We start from the raw sequence: 18,215 nt of genomic DNA on the forward strand, positions 1-18,215 counted from the left end.
CAAGACAACACTGGTATCCATTGCTGAGGAGCATGTCTCGGGGGAGAATGTGGTCAATACCCCTGATGCCTTTGATGTTAACTCAGAACAACTACAACATCATGCACCCAAACCTAAAAACCTTGCAACTGACTGCCTGGAACATCACATAGCAGCATCTAACCCAGACCTATCCCAAAGGGTTAAAGACATTATCCTTGAAGCACGCAGACCTTCAACAAGAAGGAACTATGCAGGAAAATGGAAAAGGTTTGTCATTTGGAGTGCTGAAAGAGGAAAAGATGTCGCACATAGATATTGCTAACATCCTGGAGTACTTGGCAGAGCTTCTACATACAGGCCTGTCCTATTCCTCCATCAAGATACATGCATCAGCTATTTCAGCAGAGTACAGCTACGATCCACCTGTCTTTTCGCATCCTCTACTCAGGCAGTTCCTCAGAGGGATCAAGAATGTAAAACCTCCTAGGAAACCACCATTGCCAGCATGGGACTTGAACTTTGTGCTAGAAAAATTAACACTCCCTCAATTTGAACCAGCAGCAACAGCAGATCTTCAACACCTATCATGGAAAACTGCTTTCCTACTGGCAATTACTTCAGCAAGGAGGGTTTCGGAACTACAGGCCTTAATGGCAGTACAACCCTTCCTAATCTTCCATCAAGATAGGGTGTCCATGAGAACTAATCCTACATTTATGCCTAAGGTGGTATCCAGAGTGTCTTTAAACCAGGCAATCCACCTACCTACCTTCTTTCCCAACCCACAGAACAGGGGGGAAAGACTGCTGCATACCTTGGATGTACATAGACAGTTACGCTACTACCTCGACAGAACCAAAGGTAACAGAAAAACTGACCAGCTTTTAGTAGCCTATGCAACAGGAAGGGAAGGAAAAGCAATTTCCAAACAGACAATCTCTAAATGGATAGGAAATTGCATAAGATTCTGTTACTCCTACCATGGAAAACCAATTCCACAGAACATAAGACCTCATTCTACAAGGGCAACGGCCACTACCACAGCTTTCTTACGAGGAGTGGCAACCAAGGACATTATTGAGGCGGCTACTTGGACCTCCGTGCATACATTTGCCAAGCATTATAATCTACCTCTATACTCTAGATCCCGAGCAGGGTTTGCCACTGCTGTACTGCAAGGGATCCTAACTACACCATAATTTTTTCTTCCTCCACCCCTAGTTTGGCTATGGTATTCTACCCATTTGTTATGACTGCAGATGCATCCTTGAAGGACATAGTACAGTTTTGTACCTACCATAAATGTAGATGTCCGAACAGGATAGCATCTGCAGTCAGGATTACCCACCCTCCTTCCCTCTGTGGTACTCCTAGGGTATTTACCCTCCTAATAGCTAGCTAGGGGGGAGTCTCTTATGGTGTATTTGTTTGTATATATGTACATACATGCTTATTTTTGTGTTTGCCTTCTACTTTTTGGAAACATTGGCATTTATCCAAAATTTAGCTTTCCAAGAGGGCAACTGGCATCTGGGGCAAGAAACACTGAGGAAAATGGCGTCGGCTGATGCCTTTATACCCGAAGACCAGCAGAGATGACATCGGGTGAAGTGCGACATCAGCCGAAGCCGGACCCAGACTTTGGAATCCGGCCGACCGAAGGGCTGCCTGACGACAGGACAACCCATTTGTTATGACTGCAGATGCTATCCTGTTCGGACATCTACATTTATGGTAGGTACAAAACTGTACTTTCCCCAACCATTACTAGGGAACAGTACTTTCAGTAGCCAAAAACACTGCATCGGTGGGCCCCGATAACATCCTGAGTTGATTAATAAACCGCATGAAACATGACACCTCTGGTCCACTTTAAACACTTTTCTACTGTAGCCTCAGTCAGGTTTGGTGCCCAAGGAATGGAAGATGGTTACAGTTCTTCCCCTGTGCAAAGAAGGTCCAACCACTGATCTGGGTTACTACAGGCCCATAAGTCTGACCAGCCTCGTATGCAAGAACATGGAAAGAGTCGTCATGGACATGATAAATGTAACCTGCAAATGCTGGCCTCATTACAGGTTAGCTTTGTTAAAGAAAGATCATATCTATTAAATCTGGTGGAGTTTTTGAGTGGGTCTGCAAAGCAAAGGATGAATCCAAGATTGTGCACTCAGCTTGCCTTGAGCTGGCTGAGGCTTTTGCTACAATACCCTACTCAGGCATTATAGAGAAGCTCATATACTTGGGTATAAACCCTTTTGTCATTTGCTGAATAACCAGTTGCCTCAGTGATGGGAACCAGGAAGTCGAAATAAATGAGGATCCATCCACCAAGAGGCCATTCGCTAGTGGAGTCCCCCAGGGCATGGTACTGGGATGGCTCCTTTTTGACATCTTTATCTCTGAAATGGAAGCAGATGCTGAAGGTTTATGGCTGACTTAGTTTGCAAATTGCAAGCTGTTGTTTATGAACTCCCCTGCCAACACTAATGTTATTCAAGAAGGCCCCTCTCTGACTAGTGCTACCAAAGCCATGGTCTCAAACTCAATGCTAAGAAAAGCACAGTTGTACCTTTTGGGAAGTCTATCATCCTGGCTAATTACTATGATAATACGCCCACAAGAGTTGATAAACTAATCTATCAGGGATCTGCGGACGCACATGGGGAGTAGCTTTACCTTCAACTGCCACATGGCCACAGTGGTGAGGAAAGTATTTTATGTTGTGCAACTTATAAGTAAAGGCATGACATCTAGGTCCAAAGCGGACATTATTCCTCTGTGCTCTGCCCTTATCAAACCAATCGGAGTACAATTCTCCCTTCGGTATGTAGCTCACCAGGGTTATGCAGCAACTAGAGTGAACTCAGAGGTTCCTTACAAAAAGAATACAAGGCTAACAAATCTGCCTTACGTTTACTGCCTTAAAAGCCCTTTTCCTCAACGCAGTCTGCTATAGATTGCTGAGGGGGTGATCTATGCTTGGCTTATAAGACATCCACAAACCCTATACTTATGAATCTTTTGCATATTCGTAAGTCATACAGTACCAAAAATACAAGTTCTAGGGACCTGAACTTTGTCTGTGACTTGAACAGAGCATGCTGGAGAGACAGATGTGTCCCAGAGACTGCCCATGCTATGGAACAGGGTTTCTCATCATTGTGAAGCTGAGTTTTATTACCCAATTTAAGTGCAACCTAGACCAGTGGACAGGGAATAGGAAAGTTATACTGAGCCTGTAGCCATGGCCCTTGTGGACAGATGAAGATTATAATTGCTTGGCCCTCATTGTCCTATTTGGATACAAGACATCTTTATACTTTTGGGAAAACTTGGTTAGGCTATATAGTCCAGCAATGTGCCACTTTCGATTTCTGTGTGCACATGGTCAGGCTTGGTTGTCACTGAAAGCATTGTATGCGCTTGTGCTTCAGTCATTCCATGGTTAGATCAGCTTCCCACAGTTAAGTCGCACTGTACTGCTGCTCTCCTAATTTTTTTTTTTCAGCAGGTTTTTCTTTTTGAGCTGCAGTTTTCTTTCACATAGCTCTTTCAGATACCATTAAAAAGGAAAAGATCAAATAGTGTATTCATAACGTTTGTGGTATTTATTTTTAGCTTAGTCTAGCATAGACTACTGTTTTTAACTACTTATTGTCCCACCCCAGTATCAAAATCCCTTCCAGCCAGTGTACACTCTTTTTTTTTTCCTTAAAGCTAAAAGTTAATGTTTACTAAAAGCATGCCATTTTTTTCCATGTCTGGGAGGGAACACAGGAAGATAGGAACAGTTAGCAATCTGTGTATGTGGGAACACTTGCTTTAACATGCGAGTTAGCATTGTTAGCTGTAACCTTAGAATAGCTAATACCTTTGGGTGTAGCTGCTGTAGTGACAACTGTTCCTGTTTTGAGACCTAGATTGTCCTTTTTAGAAAATATTTGTAGTTCTGTATTCGTGCTGTAAATTACTTTTTTTTTTAATTATGTTTAGTTTTGAGTGTGTGTTTGTGGCATGGGTTCAAATAGAGATGAGAAGAAGCAAATTTAAATATGGTGAGCTTGCCAGTTAAGATGTGCATGCAAACTGCAAGTTGGAAAGCTTTAAAAGAACTGTAGTGTAATGTGTGTGAATTGCATAAGACTAGAAGCTCAGCAAGCCATAAGGTGTGGTATTTGAGGCTGTGATTGCCCCGGCCTCAGAGCAGCCTTGTCTCTTCGGTTCACCAACTCTCTCAACACCAAATTCCAGCTTCTACAAAATCCCAGTGAGAGATCATATTTAGCCAGTGCACTCCAATACCCCAAGAAAGATGCATCTGTCCTCCCCACTGCTCTGGTAGGTGCCCCAAGCTGCTAACCAAACTTACCATTTTAACTGTAGTCAGGGCCACATCCACCTGTGGCATTGGAATGGTCAAACATGCATTAAGTCTGTTTAATGCAACCTGGTGTGTTTGCAGTAATTTGAAATGCGCACACTTCATAGCTTCTGGATCCCAGGCAAGTGGCTTTGCTGCACTGCCCTTCCTTACCACATTATCATCCACTTATAAGCTGCATCTTGTTAGTGAACCTGTACTGTTAGTAACAATTTTTAGTTCATGTTTGCCAGGTTGGTTGGTTGACTTTATATCCTGATTTTGCTCAACAGAGCTATTCCAAGTAGTCCATGCTGAGCAGCTGGACTCTGGATGAAACATATCTTTTTGACTGAGGGCTTCTGGGCTTTATGGTGGGCACACTGGTCAGTGGAAGCACATAGAACCCTCCCACCAGTTGGTCTTGGTCCCTGGTTTAGATCGCAGTAGACTGGGTCCTCAACCCGCATATCACTGGCAAGTGTCTATACCCAATTTTGGTGACATTAATCAACGTGATCAAATCACCTAGTGCCAGATTTTACACTGTCAAGTGTCTATCCCTAGAACATTGTGCATTGATGATGTATTCTCCTTTCTAGAGGATGCTGTTCAGCACAGTTAAATGCCTAAAGTGGTCTATACATCTCCCCTGATGGGCATCACCTAGAGTCTGTGCTGCTACTTGCAACTCTCTCCAGTTTTTGGATGGGTTTGTAGAAACACCCAGCATGTTTTTGGGAGGTGAGAGGAAGTCTCACAGGCATTGGCTGGAGGTCAGGATTGAACCTCGTAACCTATGCATGCAAGGTGAAGATCATGTCCATTGTGCCAACTGTATCTTAGGGAGGATAGACTAAAAATGGTGTGAGAATTGTGCAAGAGTCTTCAGAAGACAGTGAATTGAGGAAGAGTCTTCAGAAGACAGTGAAGGATACCATCAACATTAATAATCATTCTCAGAGCAGTCAGATTTCAGTGTAAACATAGGGCAGTATTTATAACTTCAGCCTATGCCCCAGAGCAGGATTGTGATAGCAAGGAGAAGAGTAGATACAGACAGCAGTTGCACAACCTAGATACAGTAGGGCAACATGGGTTTGTGTTTAGTAGAGGACCTGGATGCCCATATTGAGACAGAACAGGATACGAGTGCCTGGGTCCACATGTGTAGGACAACAGGAATAAATGAGAGGTCATCCTAGACTTCAGTACGGCAGATATCATTATGTTGGCCAACACATGGTTCAGCAAGAGAGAGCTTCAGATGCAGTTCAGGCAAGACTTCCTCCGAAGAAGGAAAGGGCATCAGAGTAAAGTCAGATTGCAAAGTATTCCAAGTGAAAGTCTGCCTGTAGCATAGCTCACTGGTGACCACAGTCAGCTGTAAGTAGTGGTGAGAAAAAGCTATTAGGTTAACAGAAATTAGGTGAAAGACTTTGATGTTGACTGGAGTGAAAACACAAGAGTTCAAGGAAAAACTCCAGGCTCCAACATCTCAGGAAAAGGAGGAAATGGGTGATGTTGAAGAATGGCACTCTCTCAAAACAGCTTGTTTGAGGACTGTCGAGCAGATATGCGGCCAGCAGGGTATGATACTAAGGAAAGCTGGTGGTGGAGTGTAGAAGTCTATGAAGTTATCAAAAGAAGTGCCAAAAGTTAAACAGAAAAGGTGGTTCAAGCTAAGAAGGAGAACTCATTGGTTAACGGAGGCTAAGAAAGTAGGTCCAGTAACAGAACAATACATCAGTGGCACTTCACCAGCTTCTGGAAGGTGACTCAGCAGATGACAGACTCTTAAGCTGCAAGGCAAAAACAAAGGGAAGACTGTAGTCAGCAGACACCCTTCATAAAGTATTCCAGCAACAATCTGCTGACTGCTTCAAAGGCGGATAGACGGTGTACTTAGCTTCTGAATTAAGCAAATCCTACAGAATTTATTCCATCCTAGACACTGCCTGTGATGAAAGAAGAAGAGCCCAAACTGGAAGTAAGAACCACTCTAAACAAAATGAAGTCTGGGAAAGCAGCAAGCTTAGATAAGGTCCTAGCATCTATGAATAAGCTGCTGGGTGAATTAAGGGAGGAAATTCAGCAAATGATAGGGAACGGAATGCAAAAGTGAAGACAAAGTTGCCATGGCAGCAAATGGGGGAAATCTGAAGAAGCTGAAATCTGAGGTAGAAGAGAAAATAGTGGAATAGATTAACTACTACAAATATCTGGAGAGATGGTTCAGGAGAAGGGGAGTCTGAATGAGGAGGAACGGCTGCATTCAGCTGGCAGTGTCAGGGGTAGTGTGTGTGACAATGTCAATGAAGCTGAAAAGTAAGGTGTACAAAACAGTGGTTTAGCCAGTATTACTGTACAGCACAGAAACATAAGCAATTAAGGCAGAGCAGTTGAAGCCAGAGGTGATGGAGATGAAAGGCCTGAGAAGGATGGTATGGTGCACACTGTGGGACAGATTAAGAAATGAAGACATCAGAGCAGAAGCGATAGTTGCACCAATTGCAGAGAAGGTCAAAGAACAGTTTACAGTGGTTCAGGCACATGTGCAGGAAAGCAGAAAACAATCTGTGGAAGATTTGGGAGAGGTAGGAAGAAGGCAAGTGAAACTGGGTTGTCCAGCAAAGAGATGGATGGATTGTCTGAGGGGAAGACGTGTGGCAGTCAGGCATGACCATCAAAGATGGTAGGAGAGTAGCATTGAATCAAAGATGGCAACTGTTGATGCAATACCCTGATCTCATGTAGAAGATGGGGGTTGATGATGACTCTTCTTAGCACCTTTTTGTAGTATGGCAGTGACATTTTTTTTTTTTTTGTACTGATGAAAATGTTCATATTTCTTTATAGCATTACATATCTTGCAGTGAAATTTATTGCAAAATATTATATTATGTGGAGTCCTGGCAGTATTTTGGACCCTTTGTTTTTCTCTGCTTTGCTGCTTCGTGTCTAGTTAGGCAACTCAAAGCAGTTTACGAAGCTTGAGATTAAGGCTTTGAAATGTTTCATAATTTGCTGTTAGTTTGTTGGAGACACAATCTTAGCTAAATTAGCATTTTACCTGAAAAGTGATGTGGAATTACTTTAATTTTAACGTACTTTTGCTTTCATTGCAGTTTAAAAATGCCTGTCTTTCATTTCAGCCATGTCGCCAGACACTAGTATTGCTGTTTTCAGCTGGCAAGTGAATCCCTATGGGCAGGGCAAACCTTCATCATATTTGGGGGTTTTTGATATAAACCGCTGGTATCATGCTCAGATGCCAGATTCTTTAAGGTAAGAAATGCATAGTAACACTGAATTTTTTTTTTGTTTATACATTTGCTTGCTTTGAATTGTTACTTTTATGTTGCTGAATGATGTGGCCATTGTGGAAATTTTCAGTTTTCATTTAAGTATATGTTTATACTTTAAGGGGAATTAGTGTGTAAACATGGTCACAAATCTCCAGCACAGGTTGAGAAAAGAAGGCACTTTTCCACTCTTAGTTGGAAAAATGTATGCTAGTTTGTTCTTGTGTAATGCCTGCGGTGTTACTTGAAGATTTGTATAAAGGAATGACATCAAGACCTTGGACTGTGATATTGGAGTCTGCCTTAAGAATTTTGTATTACTCCTCACAATGTTATGCATTTGACATAGGTTCATACTAGGCTATCTGCCCTGGGGCATTTATAAGCCTAGCCCGATTGTGTTTGGCTTACGCCACCCCTTGATTTGAGTATACTGTGCCCTTTTTAAAGTTTAGTTTACTATGCCTCTGTCTAATAGTGACACGGAAGTAATCCCCGGGACAAACCTATGATCCCCCATCCACTCATCAAGATTCTTCTTGAAGAGAGTCAGTGAGGTGCTCTGCCTAACATGAATTGGAATTCTATTCCAGAACGAAGGGAGCCTCTGGGTTATGCATCTGTCCCTCCAGCATGTTCTATTTATTTCTGTGCTGAGGTTCAAGTCCCTCGAGCGCGTGGCTCTAAGGGATTTAGATTTACTGAGGTGGAGCATGTCCATTAATTCTGGGTTGGACATACCTTTATATGTCAAGCATGGATCGCCTCGAAGTAGGCGGTATGCAACTGAGTAGAGCTGGAGTTTTTTTAACCGAGCAGCATATGACATCTGTTTCAGTCCCTTGATCCTCCTGGTGAGGTACTTTTGGGGTCTTTCTAATTGCGGCAGGTGTCTGGTAAGGTACATCCCAAAGGGGGCATTGTATTCTATGATGGGCCTGATGAGGGATGAATAAAGGGGCACGATTACCTCTCTTGATCTAGATGTGAATCCTTTCATGATGAGGTGGGCTATGTAGACAGTCTTTCTAACCACTTTGGCAATGTGGTTGTCAAAGGAGAGATTGCTGTCAACTTGGGTCCCCAGATCCCTAATTACTTTCTCTGTACTTATGGGTTACCACCTATGTGGTAATATGTGGGCACATTGTTTTTGCCAATGGGTATGACTACACTTTTTGGCATTTAGCTTTAGACCATGGCTCTGGCACCAGTTATCCGTCTCTGCGAGACCTTTTTGAAGGATGTTTGTGTCAGCTGGAGAGTCGATTATGGCGCCCAGTTTGCAGTCATCTGCGAACTTGGTGAGCCATAGTCCTCCCACGTTGGCCTGTACCTCAGAAAAGTAAATACCGAACAAGAGAGGTCCCAGGACAGAACCTTGTGGGACGCCACTTGTGACCGGTTTCGAGTCTGACATGGCTCCAGCAACTCTGACTCTGTGGGTTCTGTCTTTGAGCCAGTTTGTGACCCATCTTGTGACATAGGGGTTTATATTTAGGCTGGATAGCTTATCTATGATTCCCAAGTGGAGTATTGTCTCAAATGCCTTTGCGAGATCCAGATAGGCTGTATGGACTACCTTCCCTTCATCTATGGCCTTGGTGACCGTTTCGAAGAAGTCGACCAGGTTCAAAAGGCAGGATCTGCCCTTGAAGCCAAATTGGGTAGGATCTAGTGTCTGTAGGTCCCCAATGTCTTTGTTTATGAGTTCCATGATGATTCTCTCCATAGCCTTGCAGACTAGGCTAGACACCGGAGCAGAAGTAGACACTGGTGCAGTGGAAACACCTTCGGTTGCAGAAGGTGTCTTCAGACCGACTACACTCACCATTAAATCTTATGCTAAGCTTAAAACTCCTTTAAAACCTAAGAAAACTGTACATCAGTCTACAGTTCAAGGCCCCATGCCTAAGAAACAGATGCTTAAGATGGCTGAAGATTTGATTACCATAATCAGGGGTTCCCATCCCCCTCCTGATAAAAGACCAAGACAAGAGGAGGATTATGCATCCTCTGACCAGGTTTCACTCTCCTCAGATTCTTCTGAGGAACAGGATTACACTTTTCCACCTTATGAAGACTCTGATGCTAAAGACTCTATTCCCTCAGCATCTCCCCCTGAAGACTACTCCTTTGGGGAAACTTTACATACCATGAGGGAACATTTCCACTGGGAAGGCCAGGATTACTCAGATTCTAAGAAAAGGCTCAGAGAGTTAATTTTACTACCCCAGCACAGTCCTCTTGCTATCCCTCCTGTTTTAGATATTGTGGATGATGTTTACTTGGAATCTAGTTTAAATCCAGACTCTCTACCTCCTGCTCCAGCCAAACCAGACAGAGATACTACAGAGTACCTGACTCTCACAAATTCCTTTATAAAAGCCCTGTAGCTGACCCAGAAACAATTTCCCAGGGTCCTAAGGGAGCTAAAGCTTCTGTGGCTAAAAATCCTGTGCCCTCTGAAAGGGATTCCAGAGCCCTAGATAGATGGGGAAAGAAAATATACACCTCAGCAACTCTGGCTATGAGAGCATTAAATTGTCAGTTTCACATGTTGAAATATCAGCAATTCCTAATGTCTCAGTTAAAACAAAAAATGAGCACACATTCTGAACAGTCTGAATTCAAGGAAATGCAGGATCTGTTGCATGCAGCTGAACAGGTGGGCAAACATACTTTACAATGCGGATTTGATTCATTGGCAGCTTCCTGTAGAGCAGCTGTTACTGGCTGTGTCATACGTAGACATGCTTGGTTAAAAGAACAAAACCTTCCTGACCATGTTAAAGCAAAATTATTGGATGCACCTTTACAACAGGATGTATTATTTGGTGTCAAAGCAGAAGAGATTTTAAAGAAAATGGAGGATAAGGCAGTCTATGCAAACAGTCAAGGATATTTTGCAGGTACAACCCCCTCGTTTCAGCAGAAATTGGTCAACAAAAAACTGGTCCTTTGCAGCTTCTGACAGATCACAGAGGGGCAAATACAGACGCCCAAGGGGCAGAGGTCAGTCACAGGGCCCTTGCAAGCCTCGCCAGTGGGGTACTGCTACCCAGAAAGGAGGAGAAGACAGGCCCCAAGCTAGCAGAAGACAAACACAATGACTCTATCCTCAAACTACCAAGCAAATCTCTCCTGGCAACTCCCTTGGGAGGAAAACTAGCATTTTTTACAGACAACTGGCACATCATCACAACAGACAAATGGGTTCTAAACATTGTCTCTCAAGGATACAGATTCCACTTTCATACCTCACCAAGGATCAAAGGAATGCCAAACCTGCCATCAAATCAATGGGCAGAGGCACAAAAACAAATTACAGCTCTCATGGACATGAGAGCCATTCAACAGGTACCTACACAGGAGCAAGGACAAGGATTTTACTCAAGACTCTTCCTAGTCCCAAGAAAGGACAAAGCATGGAGACCCATTCTGGATCTTTCAGTTCTGAACACCTATCTGCAAGTACCAAAATTCAAGATGCTAACACTACAGCAGCTTCTTTCCATGCTGGGCAAGAATGCTTGGCTAGTCACTTTGGACCTCAAGGAGGCATACCTGCATGTCCCTATCAGACAAAATTGCAGAAGATACCTCCGCTTCATTGCAGGTTCAACGCATTATCAATTCTCTGCACTGCCCTTTGGCTTATCTACTGCGCCCAGGGTCTTCATAAAATGCCTGGCACCAGTAATTGCATACTGCAGACAAAGAGGAATTCAAATATACCCATACCTGGACAACTGCCTTATTCAAGCAGAAAGCAGGGACATTTTTTAAAGCATCTGGCATTTGTCAAACACCTTCTAAGTTGCCTAGGGTACACAGTAAATGAAAAGAATTCAAAACTAGTGCCCTCACAAAACATTATATTCCTGGGTGCCAGCTTGAATACAATGGCCCAGATGGCTATCTCACGCCAGATAAGCAACGACAACTGATTCAATATTTCAAAATAATGGCAACAAAGACTCAACTCCCTGCAAGAAAAGTTCTGCAGGCCTTGACATTCATGGCATCTTGCATTCTACTAATACCATTTGCAAAACTGCATATGAGGAAATTACAATGGTACCTAAAAAGTGTATGGACTCAGCACAGCCACAGCTTGGAAACAATGATACCACTCATTCCCTGCCTTCAACAGGAGTTTCTATGGTGGGCACAGGCATGTCACCTCAACAAGGGTCAGCCTTTCACCTTACCCACAGCCAGGCAAACTATGACAACAGATGCATCGGGACTATGCCTGGGGAGCACACATGGCAGGGCAGTGCATTCAGGGCAAATGGACCACAGATCAGAGGCATCTGCATATCAATCAAAAAGAAATGCTAGCAGTACAGAATGCCCTAACAGCTTTCAAGGACCTTCTACACCCAGGACAACTGATAATAAAGACGGGCAATACCACAGTTATGTGGTACATAAACAAGCAAGGGGGCACACATTCCTACACCCTATGCAGGCAAGCAATGACCTTGTGGAACACTGCACTGTCTTACCAGGTTCAATTACAAGCACAATTCCTGCCAGGAAAGAAAAACACATTGGCAGACGACCTAAGCAGAAACATCATGGATCCACACGTATTTGCAATGATAGCTCAAAAATGGGGACGCCCAGACATAGATCTGTTTGCAAGCCCCCACAACCACGAACTTCAAAGGTTTTGTACAAGGACCTTCCATCCACTAGCTTGGAAAGTGGACGCCCTCTCATTTAGTTGGAAAACATTAACAGTGTATGCCTTCCCTCCACTGCCTTTTCTAGCAAAGGTACTGCTGAAAGTCAGATTAGAGAGGCCACGAATGATACTCGTTGCACCAGACTGGCCACGCCAGCATTGGTATCCAATTTTAAGGAACATGGCCCACCATGGATTTTGCCACAAATTCCTCACCTGCTCACCCAGCGAGACAATCAGATTCTACACAGCCAACTCAAGACTTTAAACCTGGCTGCATGGCAAATTACCTAAACAACCAGTCAACACCTTTATCCAAAGCTGTTATGGATGTCATTCTGGAGGCCAGGAGGCCCAGCACCAGGAAAACCTATTCAGACAAATGGAAAAGATTTTGCGCCTGGAACCAGGCCAAAGGCCAAAATCCCCTTGATCCAAACATCCCTCAGATTCTCCAATATTTAACTGAGATGTTACACAACGGACTTTCCTTTTCATCTATTGAGATCCACGCCTCAGCAATTTCAGCTCATTACAGCACGGATCCTCCTTTATTCTCTCATCCACTCCTAAGACAGTACCTCAGAGGGGCTAAGAACTTAAGACCGCCAAGGAGAGCTCCAACACCTACTTGGGATCTCAACTTTGTTCTGGAAAAGCTTACACTGCCACCCTTTGAACCAGCTTTGTCAGCTGATTTAAAAATTTTTTCATGGAAAACTGCCCTGCTACTAGCAATAACCTCAGCTAGAAGAGTCTCAGAGCTACAGGCACTAATGGCAGTGGAACCTTTCCTCAGTTTTCATCAAGACAGAGTCTCTCTATGAACTAACCCTTCCTTTATGCCAAAGGTGGTATCCAGTGTGGCCCTAAACCAAACCTTTCACTTGCCCACCTTCTTCCCAAATCCCCAGAACAAAGGAGAAAGACTCCTGCACTCTTTGGACATTTACAGGCAATTATGTTACTACTTGGATAAAACTAAGGCTTTCAGAAAAACTGACAAGCTGTTTGTAGCCTATGCTACAGGATCACAAGGAAAAGCTCTCTCAAACCAGACCATTTCTAAATGGATAGGGCATTGCATACGTTTCTGCTACACACATCATGGGAAACTGGTACCTGCTAACATTAGGTCCCACTCCACCAGGTCTACAGCTACATCAGCAGCCTTTCACAGGGGAGTGCCAACCAAGGATATTCTGGAAGCTGCAACTTGGAGTTCAGTGCACACCTTCACCAAACTCTACCACTTACCTCTATACTCTAAGACTAGAGCTGGTTTTGCCACTGCAGTTTTGCAGGGCCTACTAGCTTCTTCTAACCCTGTTTGACTCCACCTCCCATCCTTAGCTTTGGGATGCAACCCAAGTGTGATGACTGCAGCATGGTGACACGATGAACATAGTGCAGTTTTGTACCTACCATAATTGTAGATGTTCAAGTGTTCACCCTGCTGCAGTCCAGGTTACCCTCCCTCCATCCCCTCTGAACTAACTGAACTTATCTCTACCTCTCTATCCTATACTACCTCTGTGGACTATTTGCTTGTGCCTAAGGGTATTGTTTTATTTTTATATAGCTATATGTATGTATGTATGTGTATATATATATATATGGGCACCTGCCATCTGGGGCAAGAAAAACTGAAAAAAATGGCGTTGGATGCCTCTTATATACCCCTGGCGCACTGACGTCAGGGAAGAAGCGACAGCAACCGACGCCGGACCAAGACTTTGGAATTTGGGCCGACTGCGGGACCGCCTGACTGCAGGATAACCCAAGTGTGATGACTGCAGCAGGGTGAACACTCGAACATCTACATTTATGGTAGGTACAAAACTGTACTTTATACTCTGCCCGGATATAACAGCCAGTCAGTTTGCAAAGCTTCAGGGCACCTTTCATGCACCTAAACAGTTAAGTCAGCTTGAGCTATGCTGCCTAAAAGACAGATTTGGGTACCAAGCCCTTCAGGTTTTCCTGCCATTGAAGAGTATGCTCCTTTAAAGGCTTTCAAGGATCGACGGTTGGCTTGTGGTGTTCCTTTACTGGGCAGGTAAGTTCCCTTTGTGGAAAACCTTCCATAATTTGAAAATTATTTTGTGGTATTTTCCAGTTTAGGAAATTACTTTTGAGTTAGGAGTACACGTTTTTAGACTGTCATGAAACTTAATACTTTTAAACAGGTGTGCTGTTTTTTTTTTTCCTGTTTAAAAGTTATTTAATGTAATTGAGTACCATTTTCTCTGTGGAGAAACTGTGTTTATTTTACTTCTTTGGGGCTGGTCAGGTGGTGCTTTTTTACTGTGTTTTTGTGTGAAAAAGTGACATTTCTCTGGGAAAGAAGCCCTGTTTTTGGCTTGACCATGCAACAAACTACTGGTCCCAGGTGGATGTTTCTTCCAGCCACAAAAACAAAAAGTTAAGCAAACGGCTTTTCCCAGCACAGCAGGCTAGCAGTTTGCCTTGGCCACTGGTGGGGGGTGTCTGGCTTTAGCTTGTTCTCAAACCATTCACCTTTTATCCTGGATCCATCAGGAGTAGCACCTACAGCCATTATAAACTGGAAGAGTTAGTCATATCCTCTGTGATTGTTGGGGGTCCCTTCAATGGTTAAGAGACACTGTTAGTCTTGGGAATGGGGACAGGGAATGCTTTCCTGTTAATCAGAATGTGGTGCCCACCCTTGAGGAAGCTGCTGCTGCCGTTAATAATATTGTTGGCCCCAATTTTTTCCTGTCAAAGTAAAGGAAAGCTAAGCATGTATCTACTTCTCTAAATTCCTCAAGTAGTTTATTGCACTTGGCTCAAGGTTTAATTCAGATTATTGATCCTTCTTATAAGGTGTTTTCTGGTAAGAGAGGGAAATCTCTTTTCCTGAAGTAATTCAAGATTTTGAATCTGGACAAGAAGATGAAGGGACAGTTGCAGTTTTTTCTCGCAAGTTTAATTCTTCTCCCTCTGAGTGATCTCTCTTATTTCCACAATGTGACCGTGATGTTCATGTTTCACTTGTTGCAGTCATTACATTTGGGTAATCTGCTGGCAGGTTGCCCTCAGTTGGTCTGAATTCCAAAGTGTTGGGTCCTCCGTCAGTTGCTGTCTCCTCTTCCACGACGTTAGGTCATCAGGGGTATAAAACAAGCAGCCAAAGCCATTTTCTTTAGTCTTTTCTTGTCGTGCGGTTCCCGAAGCAGAAGCAGTTCGCAAGTGCCGGTCGGCCGACTCCTGAAATTTTTGAAATAGAGTTTTAGAACCGAAGTCTTCACTAAAGCTAAGTACCACGTTGGGGAAACTTTTTTTTCTTGCTCCATACCGATGTCAGAAAAAATTAATAATTGTATTACTTGTGGGAAGCAAATACCTCATAATTATTTTCATTTATACTGTATTCCTTGCCTAGGCCCTGATTATAACATGCCTAGCTGTTGGTTTTGTGCTAGATTTAACCAATGCACTATTAAGCATTGGTATATCTTTGCCTCAAAATATTTTGGAAACCGATTTAACTATCCAGAAATGTCGTCTGATAGCAATCCGACTACCGGAGTACACAAAAAACGAAAAGAAAAGGACAGACAGACCATCGAGGTCCAAAACCAACAAAGCTTCTCCTAAGCCAGTCGCTGGTTCGCCGGTACTCAGTGAGGCACTTTCGCAGCCCCTGATATCCGCTACTTTCGAGTCGCAGGCCCCTACCAAGATCCATGTGGAGTCCAGCATGCTGCGAGATTCTCAAAGGGTTGTACCCACGGATGTCTCTCCCTCGGATGGGTCCAGAGCCGCTGAGCAGGCAACGGCTTCTGAGGGTGTATTCAGGCCACAACATTTTTATATAAAACCGACGCCAGCTTCAAAATCAAAGACAAAAGCAACTTCTAAAGCTATAAAACTGACGCATGAACAATGTGCACAGGCCTCTATGTCCAAAAAACAGATGATCAAAATGGCTGAAGACCTAATTACCTTGATCAGGGGTTCCCAACCCCCTCCTGATAAGAGGCCTAGGCAAGACACGGATTATGAATCTTCAGCTCAGGTTTCTCTTTCTTCTGATCAAGAATTTATCTATACCACCCTATGAGGATTCTGATGCAGAGGAATCTAGCCCATCTGCATCACCTCCTGAAGTTTATTCCTTTGGAGTAACCTTGCATACTTTGAGGGATCATTTTCACTGGGAGAGACCAGATTTCTCAGAATCAAGAGTCTCCGGGATTTCTTTCTCCCTCAGCATAGGCCTTTAGCCATACCTCCTGTTTTAGACATTGTGGATGATGTTTTTTTTTGGGAGTCAAGCTTGACTCCAGACTCCTTACCTCCGGCTCCCAGCAAGCCAGACAGATATTACAGGGTTCCTGACTCTCACAAATTTTTATTTTGAAACCCTGCTGCTGACCCTGAAACTATTTCACAGGGTCCAAAAGGTGTTAAGGCCTCAACAGCAAAAAATCCTACCCCCTCTGACAGAGATTCAAAGGCACTGGATAGATGGGGAAAGAAGGTTTATACATCTGCAACCTTGGCAATTAGGGCCTTAAACTGCCAGTTTCATATGCTCAAGTATCAACAACATGTTATGGGATTACTGAATCAGAAAATTATGTTGATTTCTGAATGTGCAGAAAATAAAGAATTGCAGGAATTATTGCATGCAGCAGAACAAGTTGGAAAGCATACTTTGCAATGTGGTTTTCATTCCTTGGAAGCCTCCTGCAGGGCCGCAATTACTGGATCTGTGATTAGGAGGCATGGCTGACTTGAAGAGCAAAATTTGCCTGATAGTGTTAAAGCTAAATTGCTGGATGCACCTTTACAGCATGATACTCTGTTTGATATTAAGGCAGAAGAGGTTTTAAAGAAAATGGAAGACTAAGCCAAGTCTATGCAAACTGTAAAAGACTTCTTACAAGTGCAGCCACCAAGATTCAGTAGACACCGGGCTACAAAAAATTGGTCCTTTCCTGTGTCCGACAGAGCTCAACGGGGCAAATCCAGGCACCCTAAAGGTTCTAGATACCAGTCACAGGATTCTTACAGGTCAAAGCAATGGGGTGCTACTACCTCCAAATCTGGAGAAAATAAAGCGCAAACCTACAGTAAACAGTTCCAATGACTTCCCTCTGCCATCACCAAGCACTTACCTTTTGGCAGCACCCTTAGGGGAAAAATTAGCACTTTTTGCTCAAAATTGGCAGTTAACCCAGGACAAGTTGGTGCTAAACATAGTATCTCAGGGATACAGATTCCACTTCCATACTCTGCCAGTTGCGAACGGTTGGCCAGATCTGCCAAAACATCAATGGGCAGAGGCACAGAAACAATTTACGTCCCTCGTGGATATGGGGGCTATTCAGCCAGTACCAGAACAGGAAAAAGGACAAGGTTTTTATTCAAGACTGTTCTTGGTACCCAGAAAAGACGAGCCCTGGTGCCCACTACTGGATTTATCAATTTTGAACACATACCTGGACATTCCAAAATTCAAAATGCCAACTTTGCAGCAGCTTTCTGCCCATGCTGGGCAAGAACGCTTGGCTGGTGACATTAAACCTACAAGAGGCATACCTGCATATCCCAATAAGGGAGTTGTGCAGAAGTTACCTCCGTTTTAAAGCTGGCTTTTTGCATTCCCAATTCTCTGCACTGCCCTTTGGCTTTTCTACTGCGCCTAGGGTCTTTACAAATTGCCTGGCACCAGTAATTGCATTTTGCAGACAAAGAAGTATACAAATATATCCATACTTGGACGACTGTCTCATTCAAGCAGAGAACAAGGATATTCTTCTTCAGCACCTGACATCTGTGAAAAGGCTTCTAACATGCCTAGGGTACACAATAAACGAAAAGAAATCACAACTGGTAC

General features: G+C 43.6%; 1 protein-coding gene across 1 annotated transcript in view; it reads left to right on the forward strand.

The window, feature by feature from the left end:
* The window catches only part of AHCTF1 (AT-hook containing transcription factor 1), a 2,707,103-nt gene that overhangs the window by 887,750 nt on the left and 1,801,138 nt on the right, over positions 1–18,215 (forward strand). Inside the window, exon 10 of the mRNA XM_044058692.1 lies at positions 7,501–7,633. Coding sequence (XP_043914627.1) covers positions 7,501–7,633 — 133 coding nt within the window. The remainder of the gene's footprint in view (positions 1–7,500; positions 7,634–18,215) is intronic.

This window comes from Protopterus annectens, chromosome 1.part2 (genome assembly GCF_019279795.1).
Source record: "Protopterus annectens isolate FY-2018-M chromosome 1.part2, PAN1.0, whole genome shotgun sequence".
NCBI classification, from domain to species: domain Eukaryota; kingdom Metazoa; phylum Chordata; order Ceratodontiformes; family Protopteridae; genus Protopterus; species Protopterus annectens.